At 45.4% G+C, this 17,675-nt stretch overlaps 2 protein-coding genes across 5 annotated transcripts; both read left to right on the top strand.

Moving 5' to 3' along the window:
* Positions 1–168: 168 nt before the first annotated feature.
* On the top strand, positions 169–10,224 carry LOC111644705 (SMAD family member 4-like). Its single transcript, XM_023393661.2, has 11 exons — positions 169–267; positions 2,030–2,278; positions 6,099–6,273; positions 6,925–7,053; positions 7,127–7,381; positions 7,485–7,601; positions 7,682–7,735; positions 7,890–8,073; positions 8,193–8,361; positions 8,484–8,622; positions 8,734–10,224. Exons 2-11 carry the CDS (start codon positions 2,030–2,032, stop codon positions 8,937–8,939), a joined length of 1,677 nt encoding a protein of 558 aa, XP_023249429.1. The 5' UTR covers positions 169–267; the 3' UTR covers positions 8,940–10,224.
* A 604-nt stretch (positions 10,225–10,828) lies between these two features.
* On the top strand, positions 10,829–16,152 carry LOC111644706 (acidic leucine-rich nuclear phosphoprotein 32 family member E-like). Of its 4 annotated transcripts, none has more exons than XM_023393662.2 (7): positions 10,829–10,990; positions 12,879–13,028; positions 13,181–13,303; positions 14,173–14,332; positions 14,451–14,587; positions 14,884–14,950; positions 15,096–16,152. In XM_023393662.2, exons 1-7 carry the CDS (start codon positions 10,937–10,939, stop codon positions 15,173–15,175), a joined length of 771 nt encoding a protein of 256 aa, XP_023249430.1. In that variant the 5' UTR covers positions 10,829–10,936; the 3' UTR covers positions 15,176–16,152. The 4 variants fall into 4 exon arrangements, with proteins under 4 accessions (XP_023249430.1, XP_023249431.1, XP_023249432.1 ...); XM_023393663.2 differs by lacking the exon at positions 10,829–10,990 and adding an exon at positions 11,259–11,394; XM_023393664.2 differs by lacking the exon at positions 10,829–10,990 and adding an exon at positions 11,808–12,171.
* Positions 16,153–17,675: the final 1,523 nt, after the last annotated feature.

The following is a 17,675-nucleotide window of genomic DNA, read 5'->3' as shown; positions in this document are numbered from 1 at the left end:
GTAAGAACCTTCTACCACCTCTCACGGTCTTCGTGGCGTCAGTAAAGTCCTTGAGTCGAAGCGACAGTAACGTGACTGTGACTCGGACACGTCTCTGTCTCCCGCTGCTCTTATTTTATAAGTCTAGATATCGAAGATGTGTATAAGAGACAGGTGTGCAGACAGACACAGTCTGGATCAGACGGAGAACACGCAGACCCGCAGACCGACAGCCGGTCTCACCGTCACAGCAGCGGATCACAGCCGAGTGGAGAGATCCGAGTCCCGGTGAGTGGAGCTGCCAGAGCCCGCGGAGGGTTTAACCTGTCCGGAGGTTTTTATATGTGACAACTGTTGATGCAGCAGAGATGGTCTGTACCTGTCTACCTGTGCCTGTCTGTCTGTCTGTATCTGTCTGTTTCTGTCTGTTTCTCTGTCTGTCTGTCTGTATCTGTCTACCTGTACCTGTACCTGTACCTGTCTACCTGTGCCTGTCTGACTGTCTATCTGTCTGTACCTGTCTACCTGTGCCTGTCTGTCTGTCTGTCTGTATCTGTCTGTTTCTCTGTCTGTCTGTCTGTCTGTATCTGTCTACCTGTACCTGTACCTGTACCTGTCTACCTGTGCCTGTCTGACTGTCTATCTGTCTGTACCTGTCTACCTGTGCCTGTCTGACTGTCTATCTGTCTGTACCTGTCTACCTGTGCCTGTCTGACTGTCTATCTGTCTGTACCTGTCTTTCTGTCTGTCTCTTTCTGTCTGTCTGTCTGTCTGTATCTGTCTGTTTCTCTGTCTGTCTACCTGTACCTGTACCTGTACCTGTCTGTCTGTCTACCTGTACCTGTCTACCTGTACCTGTCTGTCTGACTGTCTGTACCTGTCTACCTGTACCTGTCTGTCTGTATCTGTCTGTTTCTCTGTCTGTCTGTCTGTCTGTCTGTGTACCTGTATTGACTGATCATCAGCTGCAGTGAGATTTATGATAAATTAATAAATCAATGAACAGGAAATAATCAGTGATTGATGTGGTGAAGTCTGATTGGGTCACAGACTAATTAAACACTGATTACTGATCAATGAGAGGATCTGTCAGGAGAGGCGAACTCTATAAACCAGGACGTGATCTTAAATGTGTGTGTGTGTGTGTGTGTGTGTGTGTGTGTGTGTGTGTGTGTGTGTGTGTGTGTGTGTGTCAGACAGAGATCAGATGAGTGATCAGAGACATGATGTAATGTAGTGAAAGAGCTTCAGATCTGTTCATCAATAACTGGTTCATTCAAAACAGTCTTTATTATGTCTGTGAAGCCACACCCTCTATAGCTAGTTAGTTAGTTAGTCAGTTAGTTAGTTAGTTAGTTAGTTAGTCAGTTAGTTAGTTAGTTAGTTAGTTAGTTAGTTAGTTAGTTAGTCAGTTAGTCAGTTAGTCAGTTAGTTAGTTAGTCAGTTAGTTAGTTAGTTAGTTAGTTAGTTAGTTAGTTAGTTAGTTAGTTAGTCAGCCAGTTAGTTAGTTAGTTAGTTAGTTAGTTAGTTAGTTAGTCAGTTAGTCAGTTAGTCAGTTAGTTAGTCAGTCAGTTAGTCAGTCAGTTAGTTAGTTAGTTAGTTAGTTAGTCAGTTAGTCAGTTAGTCAGTTAGTTAGTTAGTTAGTTAGTCAGTCAGTTAGTTAGTTAGTTAGTTAGTCAGTCAGTTAGTTAGTTAAAATCAAAAGGATCCGAATCAAGTTGTTTGTTAAAAATCATTTCAGCCGTTCAATCAATCAAAACACCTGAATATCAAACCAGTCCAGTGTCCGTCAGGCCAATGACCTCTTCTTTACACCTATTATTATAGTTATTTTATTTAATTAATGAATCATCTGGTCTATAAACTGTGAAGGATTAATGTTGACTTTAGGTGCAAAACCCAAAAATACTCAGTTTAAAGTCACAGAAGAGGAAACTATTTAAAAGTTGTTAAACTGAAACTGAAACAAAGAATTTATCTGAATGGTTTCCTGTTAATTTTCTTTCAGTTATCTAATGGGCTCATAAATAATATTTTCATTTGCGCCCAGATGACCATGTCGGTGCTCAGCCCCGCCCCCAGCAGCAGCGACGCCTGCCTCAGCATCGTCCACAGCCTCATGTGCCACCGGCAGGGCGGAGAGAACGAGGGCTTCGCCAAGCGCGCCATCGAGAGCCTGGTGAAGAAGCTGAAGGAGAAGAAGGACGAGCTGGACTCGCTCATCACCGCCGTCACCACCAATGGCGTCCACCCCAGCAAGTGCGTGACCATCCAGAGGACGCTGGACGGACGGCTGCAGGTAGGAGCGCTCACAGGAAGGCGACGGTCGGGCTGCTGATGTGAGGTTTGGTATGGTCACATGACAGGACTGACTGTAAGAGGAGCTGAATTTATCACAGCTTCAGTTCAGACTGGGAGAAGACGTCAGCTGGAGTGAAGTGAGTTTGAGGAGTGGAAGAAGTTTTGTTTATGTTAAGGTGAAGCTGAAAGGAGCTGAAGTGTCAGGTGGAGCTGAGTTAAAGCAGCTGATGATCAGCTGTCAGTTTAGTTTGATTCAAACAGACCAGGAGCTCGCAGCAGCAGTGATGACATCATAAAAAACACACGACATGTAAAAGTGAAAACACTGGTTTCTTACTTTGTCCCAAGATGTTCGAAGACAAAACACATGAACATAAAACATTCACACTGATTCATTTGGACACAGTTTAAATGTTTGTCTGTTTGTGCTGCTGCGTTTTACTTCCTCGACCTGTTGAGTCACATGATGATTTTCTTCTTTCATGTGTTGATATGACGACGCGTCCTGATGGTTCTCCGACAGGTCCGGTGCTCAGTGGTGTTGTGTCCTGTATCTGCTGCCTGTGGTTCAGATAATACAGAGCAGCAGACTGGGTGTGTCTCAGACCGTCACTCAGTAATTATCAGACCAGAGGACGTAAACATGGATCACACTTCAGTCTGCTCTCAGCTGACACCGACCCACGTTCACACAGTCTCTACAGACCTCCGCTCAGATTTACATCCACCCGCCGGAACCACCTCAAGAACCCCAGGAACCTTTTTAAGGACTGACCGAGCTCATCTGAGGCCACCAGCACCGGATCAGGGTTAACTCCTGAACACTCTGAACCAAAGAAGTGATTCCCCAGGAACCTCTGAAATGTTCTCAAGAATCACTCAGAACCCTGAATCCCTCTCAACAACCCACTGGACCTCTTAGGAACCCCTTCTCTGGAACCACAGAAATCACCCAAAACATTTTTTGAAAATGGCCTGAGGAACCACTAAGACCTCCTCCAGTACCCCTAGAACCTTTACAAGATCCCCAGAACACCCTGGAACCTCCCGAAGAACATCTGCAGTTCTTAAGAACCTCTAGAACCCCCTGAACTCAAAACAAAAATCTGTGCAGCCCATAAAGACTCTCATTGGGAACCAAACAAATCCTGAAACATCCTCCAGAACCCTCAGAACCTTTAAAAGATCTTCTGGATTCTTAATAATCCATTAAACCCATTAATAACTCATCAGCTCTTCCTCTATCAATAACACCTGAGCCCTTTCAGGAACTCGTTGATACCACGAGAACGACCTTAAGTAACCCTGAAAACTCCACATGAGCCCTTTGAACCTGATCAAAGAACCCAGAGACTTCATGAGACGTTCTAAACCACCAACCTGATGTGGTTTCCACTGCACCAGGTGGATCCTCACTCTGACGAGAGAGCAGAGAGAATAAATTAGTCTTTGAGAACCTGAGAACCTCGTTGAGAACTGGAACATCTTCAGAGGAACCTGAGAGGTCTTTAACGGATCAGTAGAACCTCCTGCAGAACCTCGGCTGGTTCCACATCTAAACAGAAAAACTCTGATGTTACAGTGTCAGACAGACATTGTATGTGTGTGTGTGTGTGTGTGTGTGTGTGTGTGTGTGTGTGTGTGTGTGTGTGTGTGTGTGTGTGTGTTGTCCTCACAGCTTGGCTGTGTGAGGGATCAGACTTGGTGTTAGGGTTCAGGTTAAAACCAGGTTCGGGTCATGGTAAAGAGGGACTGTATTATATCAGTGAGTGTCCTCACAAAGACAGAAGTACAAGTGTGTGTGTGTGTGTGTGTGTGTGTGTGTGTGTGTGTGTTTCTCTCCGCCTGGATGAGGAGGAGGAGGAGGAGGAAGGGCAGGCTGGCTTGTTTTGTCTGAAACACAGGAAAGGGGCTGGGTTAAGAGTTAAGCCAGACTGTGTGTGTGTGTGTGTGTGTGTGTGTGTGTGTGTGTGTGTGTGTGTGTGTGTGTGTGTGTGTGTGTGGAATGTGTACACGTCTCAGTTTTGTCGTTGGATCACAAACCACACAGTCTGTACACTGTAAAAAATGGCTCCTTCAGTCTGTTCCTGAGTTTTAAAAATCAGATCTTTATTTAAAAGGAAAGAATCAGACGATGACAGATGGTTCTGCTTCAAGAACCTGGACCTGTTTAGAACCATGGTTCTGGTTCTGTTGGTTTATTAACAGTCTGGGTCAGCTGATGTTAAAGATAAAATCCTATAGTGTGTGATTCTGTCTGACTCTCATCTTAAAGATTTTTTAAACATGTTCAGAGCTGAAACTAAAGATTATTTTTATTATAAATTAATCTGACGGTATTTTCCCAGTTAAATGTTTGATCATGAAATAAAATAGTGAATAAAGTCCAGATGACGTCAGAGCTTTAGTCCGGTGAACAGGTTAGAAACACAAGAGTGATTAGTTTACATGAGTCAAATGAGTAAAGACAGAGCAAATCCTCAGAATCAATAAATAATCGATTAGTAAACTAATGCTCTCAGCTTTAATCATGTTTGATATTTGTGACTGACCTCAGTATGTCAGTATGTGTATCGTCAGGTGTGTCGTAAGGTGTGTCGTCAGGTGTGTCGTAAGGTGTGTCGTCAGGTGTGTCGTCAGGTGTATCGTCAGATCCTCTGCAATCAGTTTTCTTTCAAGATACATTTTTCTGGTTTTAAGAAAGAAATGCAGCTGATTGACTGAGAGATGGATGTTTTCTTCTGTGTGTGTGTGTGTGTGTGTGTGTGTGTGTGTGAGTGAATGTTTTGTCTGCAGAGTCTTATCCCTGCCCTTCACCTGTGCACACACAGAACACAGAGCTCTGATTGGCTGCCTCAGTGTCTGCACTGTAAAAAAAAAATCACCTGTTTATGACTCAGATCAACTTTCTTCATGAATCAAGTCAAATCTTCTTCTACAGTTTTTCTAGTTTCTTCTTCTCTGATTCTGATTTGACCTCACTGGGTGTTACTGTCTGAGATCCATTTACATAGAGAACTTCAGGGACCCAGACCACGAGTTCAGCTCAGTCCGGATCAGTCCGGTTCTGTCTGGTTCTGTCTGGGTCGTCTGTCTCCACTGAGATGAACTGGTCGTCATCTGGATTAGTCTCCTCGTGTTACTTGAGCTGCAGTGATGAAGAAGAGTAAAAGCATCATCACTGTCACATCAACTCGTCACCAGATCACTGAGTCAACATGAGTCCTGATACCGGGACTGAACGTCACGTCCTGAACTGTACAAGAGCAACGAGTGGATCAGTCAAATCAAATATCTAATCAGCCCGATAATCAATAATCACTCATTTACTGTTTAACAATCTTTACAGAATATGACTCCCCGCCCCTGTTTCCTCACACCCTCGACTCAGTCTGCTGCTTTTTAGAAAACAACCAGGATCATTTCACAGTGTGTTGAAGTCACACACACACACACACACACACACACACACACACACACACACACACACATACACACAGGTCAGACATGATGTCATGGTCGTGGTTTGGCCTGATGGGTTAACTCTGCATCACCTTGTACACACACACACACAGGCAGACAGACAGACACACACACACACACACACACACATACACACACACACACACAGTGTTTCCGTGGTAACCTCTACTCGCCGTGACTCAGTTTGTTCTCACAGAGTTTATTTAAATTTCCATGAAGGATGTTTCCTCTCTGACTGTCTGTTGCTCTTCCTGTCTGTCTGACTGACTGTCTGTCTGCCTGTCTGTCTGTCTCCCACCTGTCTGTCTGTTTCTCACCTGTCTTTCTGCCCACAGGTAGCAGGTAGGAAAGGTTTCCCTCATGTGATCTATGCCCGTCTGTGGCGTTGGCCTGACCTCCATAAGAACGAGCTGAAGCACGTCAAGTTCTGTCAGTTTGCCTTCGACCTGAAGTACGACAGCGTGTGTGTGAATCCCTACCACTACGAGAGGGTGGCGTCCCCGCCCACAGGTAAACACTCTCCACACCCACATTCATATTCATGAGTCGCCCTGAGGAAACACCTGGTGCACCTGACAACAGACTGACCAGCACATTACTGCAGCATCACACAGGGCAACACAAGATGGCGTCGGTGTTCATGGTCTCACATAACCAAGCTTCATGTAACGTACATAAAGTTACGTAAAGTTACATAAAGTTATGTAAAGTTACGTAAAGTTACATAAAGTTACGTAAAGTTACATTAAGTTATATTAAGTTTCATAAAGTAAGATAGTTACGTAAAGTAACATAAAGTTATGTAAAGTAACATAACATTACACAAAGTTGCATAAAGTATAGTAAAGTTGCGAAGTTTCGCGAAGTTACATAAAGTCACGTAAAGTACCATAAAGGTACATAAAATTGAAAAAATTTACATAAAGGTACATAGTAACGAAAAGTAATATAAACTTACATAATTACCTTAAGTTACGTTATGTTGCGTAAAGTATTGTAAAGTTGTGTAGTTACGTAAAGTCACACACAACTTAAAGTAACACAGTTACATACAGTTATGTAAAGTTGCGTAAAGTAACATCATGTAGCTTCACATGTGACATGAGTCTACGACATAACGTATACACACACCTGTTGATTGACAGCTCTTGTCTTCCACAGGTCCTCAGTCTCTCATAAAGGAGGAGTTCATTCAGGACTGTCTGCAGATCGACCTGCCCCCCCATCCCGACCCCTACAACCAGCCCCACCCCGTCAGCTTATATCCCAGCATGCCTCTGTCTCCTCCAGGTCTCTGTCTCGTATGTTTTCTAATTAATTAAAGTGTTGTAAAGATGGCCTCTGACCCTGACTCTGTCCGCAGGAAGCAGCTCCATGACGCCTGCAGCTCTGTCCGCCAGCGGAGGGGGAGGGGTCTGTGGCAGGAGTGGAGGTGGTGTCGGTGGGGGTGTCAGCAGCGAGGGCCCAGGTCTCCTTCAGATCGCCCCGCCTCAGAACCATGGAGCTCAGGCCTCGCCGCCTCACCCGAACCCCCCCCACACCCCTCAGCCTCCCCACCCTCCCACTCCCACCTCATCACATCAGCAGAACCCCGAGTACAGCAGCCCCCCCAAAACTGGTTTGTACCTGTACTGAGATGAACTGTGGAAGAACTGGGAGGGGTTCAATTTGTGTCAAATGTTGTGATGGTGACCTCACTACCCTTGTGTGTGTCTCTGCAGCCACCTGGTCAGGCAACAGCCCCGCCCCCTACAGCCCTGCAGGACCTCAACAGAGTGGGCGGAGCCACCAGCAGCCTCCATTACATCATCATCACCACGCCCCCAATACTCACTTCTGTACGACCTCGTGTGAAATGAAAGTAGTGTAGTTCTGTGAGGTGGTTCATCACACTGAGTCTGACTGTTTGTTCCTGCAGGGTCACAGCATCACAGCACCGCTCCGTATCCACAGCCGGTGTCCAACCACCCAGGTAAAACACCTGTTCAAGGATCCCCCCACTAACAAAAATGCCCTGTCTTTCTAAAACTTTCAAAATAAATGTCTCCACTTTCTAAAACTTTGTAAAAATGTCCTTTTACCTGCCTCTCTATGTCTCTGGTCTCACTCTGTTCCGGGTCTCTCAGGTCCAGAGTTCTGGTGCTCAATCTCGTACTTTGAGTTGGATGTTCAGGTCGGGGAGATGTTTAAGGTCCAGTCCAGCTGTCCTCTGGTGACGGTGGACGGATATGTGGATCCTTCAGGAGGAGATCGCTTCTGTCTGGGACAGCTGAGCAATGTCCACCGTACTGCTGCCAGCCACCGTGCCAGGTGACCAGTCTGACCAGTCTGACCAGTCTGACCAGTCTGACCAGTAAGAGTACTGCGGCAGCAGGAGGCGGTATGTTGTAATGTCATTATAGTTTTATTATTTGAAATTGTTCCTGCAGGCTCCACATCGGTCGGGGGGTTCAGCTAGAGTGTCGGGGGGAGGGGGACGTCTGGATGCGTTGCCTTAGTGACCACTCGGTGTTCGTTCAGAGTTTCTACCTGGACCGAGAGGCCGGCCGAGCACCTGGAGACGGAGTCCATAAGATCTACCCCGGAGCTTATATCAAGGTGAGTGTGTTGATACGCAGACAACTCTCTGCTGTTCGTCTCTGTCCATCACGGACATGAAGCGCTGTCTGAATCTCAGGTTGTCTCTCACCTGTCTCTCTCTCACCTGTCTGTGTCTCCAGGTGTTTGACCTGCGGCAGTGTCACAGACAGATGCAGCAGCAGGCAGCAGCAGCTCAGGCAGCTGTAGCGACTCAGGCGGCTGCAGTTGCCGGTGCGATTCCCGGACCAAACAGTGTGGGAGGGATCGCCCCTGCTGTCAGTGAGTACCACCTGTCTCTCTCTCCCTCTCCCTGGGTACCTGTCTGTCTGCTGTGAATCAGTATGGAGGTTACTGTGTGTCACAGGTGTGTGTTCTCACTGTGTGTCACAGGTGTGTGTTCAGCGGCAGGTCTCGGGGTGGACGACCTTCGCAGGTTGTGTATTGTGCGTCTGAGCTTCGTTAAAGGTTGGGGGTGTGATTACCCACGACAGAGCATCAAAGACACCCCCTGCTGGCTGGAGGTTCACCTGCACCGAGCGCTGCAGCTGCTCGACCAGGTGCTGCACACACTGCCGCCACGAGAACACACACTCTGACAGACTGCAGCAGGTGTGTGTGTGTGTTTTCTCTGTCGGCTGCAGTGTGTTTGAGTCAAAAGAGGATTCGTCCACAGCTGTGATGTCATCTGAATGATCTAAGCTGTCAGAGTTGATAAGCCCCACCCACCCAGTCCTCCTACAGACACCTGTCTAAACAAACACAACGCTGCTCATTGGTCGATCAGTAAGGTACAGACCTCCAAGCTTCAGACAATCAGCCAATCACGGCATCTCATTGCTCTCAATCAAATGAGTTTCCACGGATACCAGCATCCATTAAAGGGTCAGTTCACACAAAATCAGGAAGGAGAAAATTGTACGTATGGACGAACAGGGACGACAGAACGATCAATCCTGAGCTGTCCTCAGTCACATGACTCAACACGTGAGAGCAGAACCAGATCTAAGCCACAGTCCTGATCCAGCCTGACTCCGCCCCGTTTCCTGCAAACCTTTTGTCGTCACTTAACTGCCACAGATGATTTTCCTTTTATTTGTTCAGGTTTGCAGATTTCTCTTGGTCCCACAGTCTGACATTCACAGTGACAGGGACTGAACTCAGACACATGAAACCAAAGCTTTGTTGTGCGATTTTATTATTTCATCAGATTTACCATCCAGTTGTGGAGGTTGTAAAGTAATACATCAGTACATCAAAAATAAATCAATATTAAAAATGCTGTTCTCTGACAGGCTATAGATTATAGTGCTGACACTGGACAAACCATGACCCTGGTTTCACACTGCAGCATAAAACACAAACAGACAAACTAAACATGGCGGATCATAATTAGTCACATGTTTTGTATCTTTCAGTGTGGCTGCTCAGAGTTTTCAGACGTGCAGTGAATCTTAAGACATATACAACGGACCTGAGAGACATCACTGTTTGAGTCTCAAAAATATTCACAATATAATTTAACAGGAGGGAGAAAATCTATTGTTTGTAGTTTGACTGAACTGACTCTTTAACCTGTTGCTCAGCAGCAGCCGTCTCCACACAGTGATGTGGGACTGCTCCTTTAACATCTCGCTGACAGTTTATTTATTTTCATTTTATTGATTATCCACCAAAGATTGATTTCCTGCTCTTAGTGACATCATATACTGTTTACTTTGTGATTCAGCTTCACTCTGATCTGTCGGATTATTTATTCTGTCGTCGGGTTTTTTTCTCTTTCATCTTTTTATGGCGTTACATTTTAAAGGCTTTTATACTGAAAAGGTCTATAACTCTATAACATCTGCTGTTTATTCAAAATAAACTTTTATGATAAAACAATCACTGCTTCTTTATTTTATACATGACTGTTCTTGTTCTTTGTTCTTCACATTCAGACATTACACTTTAAGGATGTTTCTGTCAGGACCATTTTATTGTCAGAATGTTTACCCTAATGTTTATTCTCTTTCAGTCTTGGTAACTTTACATTTATTAATACGATACTTAGCTAAGATCAATATAAGACTGATAGTTTGTTTTTTAAATTTTCCTTAGGAACCTAAAACAGAACGTGTTCTACAATCACCTGTTAATTAATTTAACAATAATAAACTCGAGGCTGTTGTTCTTTCTTTATGAATGAAAGACCGAGCGAACTTGAAGGTATCAGTAAGACATGGCGCCAATAAGGACAAAGAGTGAGCGTCTGTAAAGTTTAAATGTTTCATGTTCGCCTTGTTATTGGTCAAAGTAAATCAACGCCTTTGCAATTCTGGCCAATGGTAGAGAAGAGTCTTGCATAATGTGCTCGAGGAGGATGGGTTTGATGAATGACTGGTCCTTGGACCAATAGGAGACCAGAATCGGGAAATACATGAATATTCATTGTTAAAGGGGCGTGGTCTCTTGGTGGAGGTCGGGCGCAGGCGAACATGGAGGTTTAGTTATCGCCTGGTATCCGCTGGAGAAGGAGGGCGCTTCGCCGAACCGTGTTTTGTTTTCAGTTTTCCTTTGATATACTTAATTTTTTTGGACTCCGCTCGGCTTCAACATGGAGATGAAGAAGAGGATCAGTCTGGAGCTGAGGAACAAGAACCCCGCGGAGGTGTGTAACTACAGCAGCGCGGAATTTAATTTATTTAATTCCAGGAGAAATGATGAAGGATGCGGAGTCAAACCGACATGACGATGCTGAAAACGTCGACTTTTCTCCGCGGAGTCTCCGCCGTTCAGCTCCGACATTTTGACCCAGAAAAACAACTTCGCTAACCCTAACCGCTCCAACATGGAGGAAACTCCCGCGGTCGGTCCTGGAGCAGCCCGCCGCGTGCAACCCCTCTCTCTCGCGCTCTCAGTTCTCGCCCGCTCGTGAGGACTCCCCGGAGCCTCGCGCGAGCCTCCTGCCGTTAGCACACAGGCTAACGAGCTAACCTGGCGAGTGCCCAGCCCTCATAATGGAGACACACGGCAGAGAATAGGTGGCCGGGGGGTCGGTGCTGATACACGGCGGTAAAGAAAGAGCACAGCCGCGCATGTTTGTTTGATTCGGGTTCAGTTTTAAACGGTCATGGTTCAGCGCGCGGCCGAGCAGGCTACCATTTTAACCTTCAGTGTTAAATAGTTGGTTATCCACTATGCTTGTTATCTGATGGCGCGTCAGGCCAGACTCCATTCTGAAACCGTGGATTTATAAGTTTACTTGCTTATGGACTAAAACGCGTTTCAGTCTCGACGCGATTAACGTCGTTGAACAATTGTTCAGGTATCATAGGTCAGTCCGGTTCACGTTCAACACAATAACATTGCTTCCTTCGGGTTAGACTGTAAAGTTTTAAGGCTGGTTCACTGTGCCGTTCCCGCCCACTCAGCTCTGTTTTGGTGGTGAGGATACAAGCACAGTACAACGGCTCCAAAGTCCACGTTACGTTACGTCGGTCGGTGTGTGGCAGATTTACCTGGAGGAGAAGGGCATGTAACGATTGAGAAAACGCCGGAGAGTCGAGCGGTTTTTTCTGGAGCGACTGGCGGAACGTTTTATCCAGATTTGACGTTTTCACGGAACCAGTTTGATTAATAACGAGTTATTTATCGGGGGCATTTCCCTCCATTATTAAACACGGCGCTGTAATCGAGACGACCGCTGGGGTCGTAACGACAGATGTTTATCTGTCGGCTTTTTGTTCTGTTAATTCACACGCACACCAACGTATGTGTACGCGCGCGAGCGAAACCACACACGGCAGTTGATCAAAGTGTGTTTGTTGGAGGAGAAGCATCACTCCACATGTTCGTCCTTCCGGTTCAGTGCTGATCCTAAACCTTGATCTACTTGTTTTCATTATTGATTAATTTGCAGATTATTGTCTTATTAGTTGATTAATTATTTTGTAGAAAATGTTAAGAATGAGTAGAAAGAAGAAGTCTGTCTTGTTTTGTGTATGTTCATTTCACTGCTGCTTAAAATGACAAACTATTATTAGAATATCAAAGTAGTTGCTGGTTAATTTTCCGTTGATGGAATAATCGTTGCAGCTGAATAAACCTCACAGATATGAACAGTTTTAAACAGTGGAGTGGTAGAAGACTCATTCATCCATTCATTCATTCATTCATTCATTCATTCAGACTGGTCCAATCAGAGCAGCTTCACAACATTTAGACAAACATTCAGACTTCTAAAGTGCAGATAAGAGATGAGGATAAAATGGTGACAGTTTAACACATTCAGACCAAACACAACTGTGACATTATGAACCACAGAGCAGTAGTAGAACAATGTTGAGAATAATGTTGTCGTATTCAAGTTTAAACTGAGAGTAGCAGCTTCATCAGTGAAACCAGCCCCAGATTCCTCAGTCTCATGTTGTTGATGTGGTGCAGACATGTCAGACAGATCTGTGCTGTACTCACAGTGTGGATGCACATGTTACAGATAATAGACATGTTTTAAACCAGCGTCAGTGAACACGTCATCCATGGTCTGTTGTGGTCAGGTGGCGGAGCTGGTGGTGGATAACTGTCGCTCCAGTGACGGGGAGGTTGAAGGTCTGACGGACGAGTACTCGGGGCTGGAGATGCTCAGCATGGTGAACGTCGGCCTCACCTCGCTCTCCAAACTGCCCTCGCTGCCCAAACTACGTAAGGTCAGTCCCTCACTGTGTTCTGGAGTCCAGCAGGGTCCACCAGCATCGGTCTGACCCTGGACTCAGTCATTTCTTTGTCTCAGTCTCTCCTCTGCTGTGACGGGCGTGTGGCTACCTGTCCACTAACAGCTGTGTGTTCACCTGTGTTTCAGCTGGAGGTGAGTGATAACACCATCTCAGGAGGTCTGGACACGTTGGCAGAGAAGTGTCCCAACCTGACCTACCTGAACCTGAGCGGGAACAAGATCAAAGAGCTGAGCAGCATCGAGGTTCTGGTAAGTCCCTGAGACTCCGCTGCTGAGGCGGGAACACGTCAGCTGGTCCTGGTCTCTGCTCGGCAGCCGTTTGTCTCTCATGAAACCTGATGGTAGAACTACAACGAGCAGAACATTCACTTCATCATTTTCAGCGTCAGAGCAGCCGTTTTGTTTTCAGGTTGTCTGTCCGTCTCATTCTTGTGGACACAGGATCTCAGTAACGGCTTGTGTGAACTTCTTCTAATTTGGCACAAACATTCATTTGGACTCAAGGGTGAAGTGATCAGATTTTGGTGGTCAAAGGTCAAGGTCATTGTGACCTCACAAAACACTTTTAGTCATAACTCACTCCACACAGCAAATGGTTACAATTTTAAATGACTGTAGATAAACAGGATGTGACCTGGAACTAGTCTGAGTGGCGGAGGGATACAACCATGAGGAGGTGGTTCTAGTTACTGTCTGACTGCTCGCCACTGATGGGTCCAGTTTATCTTTCAGTCTTTGTTTGTTTCCTGTTTAATGTTTGTTGGGATTATAAAACATCCAGTGTGACGTGCTTGAATTTCCGGTTTTGTCCGACACTCAGAGGTTCATTCATTATAACACAAGACCATGTACCTGGACCTGGACCTGGTCCCATCTCATCTGCTGCTGTTTGTTGAACAATAACTTCAATGATTATTTTCTAATCGGAATCATTTTCTTTGGTCTGATCCATGACTGGACTCGTGGACTCACTCTGGAACCTGAGGGGTAACAGGTCCAGGTCTAGACCTCCTGGTTTATCAAAGACTGAACATCGTGCTGTGATGTCAGTGTGGACTGTTGAGCTGCACCTGGTCCTCAGACTGACTGGTCTCCTGTCTTCTGGTCTATCCCTGCAGCAGAACCTGAAGAACCTGAAGAGTCTGTACCTGTACAGCTGTGAGGTGACCACGCTGGACGACTACAGAGAGAGCATCTTCGAGCTGCTGCCTCAGCTCACGTATCTGGACGGATACGACGAGGAGGACAACGAGGTCCCTGACTCCGAGGACGACAACGGTGAGGTCCCTCAGACCAGACAGGAGGGGGAGGAGCTGTCTGCCCGTTAATCGTTCAGTGTTGTTAATTAAAGTCTTGACCAGAGGAATTGTTGTGTTGACCTGAGACTGTGTTCCAGATGAGGACGATGAGGCCGGCCCACCTGGAGACGATGATGACGATGACGATGATGATGATGATGACGAGGAGGAGGACGAGGACGGCTCTGAAGGGGACGAGGTCGGCCTGTCGTACCTGATGAAGGAGGGGATCCAGGTGAGTCACCTGTCAGCTGGTTTTTCATCTGTAGACTGTGTGTGTGAGGGACATGATCAGCTGGAGGTGATGCAGCAGTAGAAAGAAGCTGTCCAGTGTGTGTGTGTGTGTGTGTGTGTGTGTGTGTGTGTGGTGTGTTCAGGGCCCAGCTGATGTTCAATAAAAGCCTTCATGTTGAATCAGCTGTTCCACTCTGACCACCAGGAGGCGCCATTCACTCAGTTTAACAATCAGCCACCAGTGTGGTGTTGTTTACTGACGTGTCGTTGTTTCCTGATGTGTTGTTGTTTCCTCAGGATGAAGAAGATGATGGAGACTATGTTGAAGAGGAGGAGGAGGATGAGGAGGAAGAGGAAGATGGAGGTAGGTGAAGATTATTGTGAGGTTTTATTTTCCTTGAGGGAAACTGATCTCTCACACACACACACACGCACACACACACACACACACGCAGGTTGTGAGGCGTTCAGGTGCAGTCTGTTGAACCTGATCTGTGTGTTTTCATCAGATGAGGACGGAGCTGGCGTTCGGGGGGAGAAGAGGAAGAGAGATGCAGAGGATGAAGGTGACAATGACGACGACGAATAGATAAACCACCTTCACACACTGTAACACCTGACCCCCCCTCCCTCCTCCCTCCTCCGGTGACCTCCGACCTCTGACCCCGCCGGGTGTCGCCCCTGGGCCGCAGACAGACAAAGACACAGCAGTGAGACCAGGTCCAGGGTCAGTCCTCCACAACAACACTGATGATGTCATCACCAACCTGGTAACATGTGATCAATACTCAGCTGATATAAGCCGATGCTGAGAGCTGATTGGTCCAGGTGTAGCGGTGATGAGGCTGCAGGTGTGAGCTCCATGATGTCACCACATGATGAGAAACGAGTTTGAGACGTGTGTATGATCTGTTCATTGATCCTTGATTGGATCTCATCATGTTTCTGACCTCGTATGTATTGATGTCGGGGATGAGGTCAGATACAAACCTGTGGATTTAACATCACTGAAGCTTCACCTGCAGCAGATCAGTGACAGGTAGTAACAGATGTTCCAGATGTTTCCTCTCCTGGGTTTGATGTTTTCTGAACCTGAACTTCAGGTAGAAAAATTTCTTAAGTTTGTTCTGTGACTCTAAATACTACAATTCCCATGAGCCTCAGCAGCTGTTGCTAAGGGAGAGTCTGCAGCTCTCTGATTGGATCACTTTTACAGCTGTTCATGTTTTTTTTGTTGGTTGTTTTTTTAACAAAAATGACTGTTACAGCATGAGCTCTTAGTTTTAGCCCTGCCCCCCTCACCTGTCACCTGTCGGTCTGCGGCCCTCTGCTCGGGGCGGGCCCGGCTCCTCCCGGTCTCTCCGGTCCTGTGGATCCTGGTCTGTGTGGGCCCTGACTGTGGTCTGTGTAAATAGAAGTGAACTGGTCTGTGTAGGTCTTCGTGGTGTCGTGTTGAGTTGAGACGTGAAACTGACGGACGCTCGTCCTCAGTGGATTTTATTTTTTTATTCCTGTCTCTGATCGTGTTGCTGTGTCGTGTTTTTGAATAAAAACAACTGAATTCTGTTTCTTCTTCTTCTGTTGTTCGTCAATTAACAGCAGCCATTTTGATTAGTTATTGATAATCAATCATTTGGTCTATAACTGTCACAATGTGTCCAAAACCCAGAGATTCAGTTACAGACAGAAAACATTTGATTCAGAATCAGTAACAAACACTTAATGATGTCATCGTGACATCATGATTTCAGGTGGGAAGATATCAGACACAGAAATGAATGGGTTCAGAAACAGGAAGTAGAGAGACAGACAGTAGTTTCCTGTTTATCAATATAATAAGCAAAAATAAAAATCAGCTGATGTGAGAACTGAACAGGAAGTGGAACAGAAACTCAGGATCAGCTGATGTTTCTTACAGAGAAAATAATGAGGATCAGCTGATTTTTTTTTTAACAAAAACACTTCAATATAAATGTATTAGTTGTAGATCAATTTTCGTTCCATTTAAACCAAAGTAAATATAAATTATGTAAAATGACACTGACAGTTTGATCAGTGTTTCCAGGTGCAGTTCCTGTGTGAACCACACGGTGGCGCTGCAGCTCAGCTGATGTTTGATTTTTCCTCTTTTCTTTCAAACCAAACGTCTTTTTTTTAAATTGTTGAATATGTGAAAGTTTTGTTTCTTTGCAATGATTTATTTAAATGTAGTTTGATCATATTTCAGAAGTTATTTATTAATTTGACTTTAAACATTTAGTTTTTTTAAATCAAAAATGTTTATCTTTTGGTTTTTATTTAGTTTGTGTGTAAACGTTTCCACATGTTAGAGATCATTTTTATTATTTTATTTTTATCATTAATCATTAATATTTTAGCAATAAAATCTGTTCTGACCTTTGACCCTGACGATGATGAAGCAGCTTCACTCTGAGGTCATCAGCTCAGAGATCATGTGACTCAGATATTTTATCCTTTAACGTCTGAGTTGAAGTGAATCTGGTTATTGATCAGTGTTTTGAGCTAATCAAACTGATTGATCACAGCTGAAGAGTTGCTGATGTGTTCTGTTCATATGTGATTCATCTCAGCTGTTAATCCAGGTCAATTAATGATTAAGATTTAATTATTGTGATATTCAGCTGAGAGCTGCCGACAAAAGTCTGAAACTGAACCTGGTGAATCCCTCTGATCAGTGTGATCAGTGATCAATCAGTGTTATCAGTCTCAATGTCTCTGCTCAAACTCTGCTACAGTCAGCAACACATGTCGCTGATCCGTGCTGTAAATGTACTGACGTGTGTGTGTGTGTGTGTGTGTGTGTGTGTGTGAGAGAGAGAGAGAGAGTCAGTATGACACACACTCCTCACCAGCTGCTGTCATTAACACACATGTTCAGCAGGAGTGTGTGTGTGAGGTTTTCTTTTCTCCTTATATGGAAGTACAAGATTGTGAAGGGCGGGGCTTCGCACACACACACACACACACACACACACACACACACTACTGAGGACTACAGTATTAAACCTCAGTACTGGGTAGTTCTGTAGAAACCCTCAGTGATCACTTTATTAGGAACACCTCACTAA

This window comes from Seriola lalandi, unplaced genomic scaffold (genome assembly GCF_002814215.2).
Source record: "Seriola lalandi dorsalis isolate HSWRI2012SDOR001 ecotype SW California unplaced genomic scaffold, Sedor1 jcf7180002054941, whole genome shotgun sequence".
Taxonomy (NCBI): Eukaryota; Metazoa; Chordata; class Actinopteri; order Carangiformes; family Carangidae; genus Seriola; species Seriola lalandi.
Note: the sequence above shows the minus strand (reverse complement) of the source record. Positions and strands in the feature narration are given on the sequence as shown.

Bases quoted from the DNA above. Each gene is read 5' to 3' on its own strand.
- LOC111644705 (XM_023393661.2), top strand. From the start codon at position 2,030: ATGACCATGTCGGTGCTCAGCCCCGCCCCCAGCAGCAGCGACGCCTGC. The intron at 2,279-6,098 runs GTAGGAGCGCTC...TTCTGCCCACAG, and splicing joins CGCTGGACGGACGGCTGCAG to GTAGCAGGTAGGAAAGGTTT. The intron at 8,362-8,483 runs GTGAGTGTGTTG...CTGTGTCTCCAG, and splicing joins ACCCCGGAGCTTATATCAAG to GTGTTTGACCTGCGGCAGTG.
- LOC111644706 (XM_087170262.1), top strand. From the start codon at position 12,044: ATGTTTATCTGTCGGCTTTTTGTTCTGTTAATTCACACGCACACCAAC. The intron at 12,185-12,878 runs GTTCAGTGCTGA...TGTTGTGGTCAG, and splicing joins TCCACATGTTCGTCCTTCCG to GTGGCGGAGCTGGTGGTGGA. The intron at 14,951-15,095 runs GTAGGTGAAGAT...TGTTTTCATCAG, and splicing joins GGAGGAAGAGGAAGATGGAG to ATGAGGACGGAGCTGGCGTT.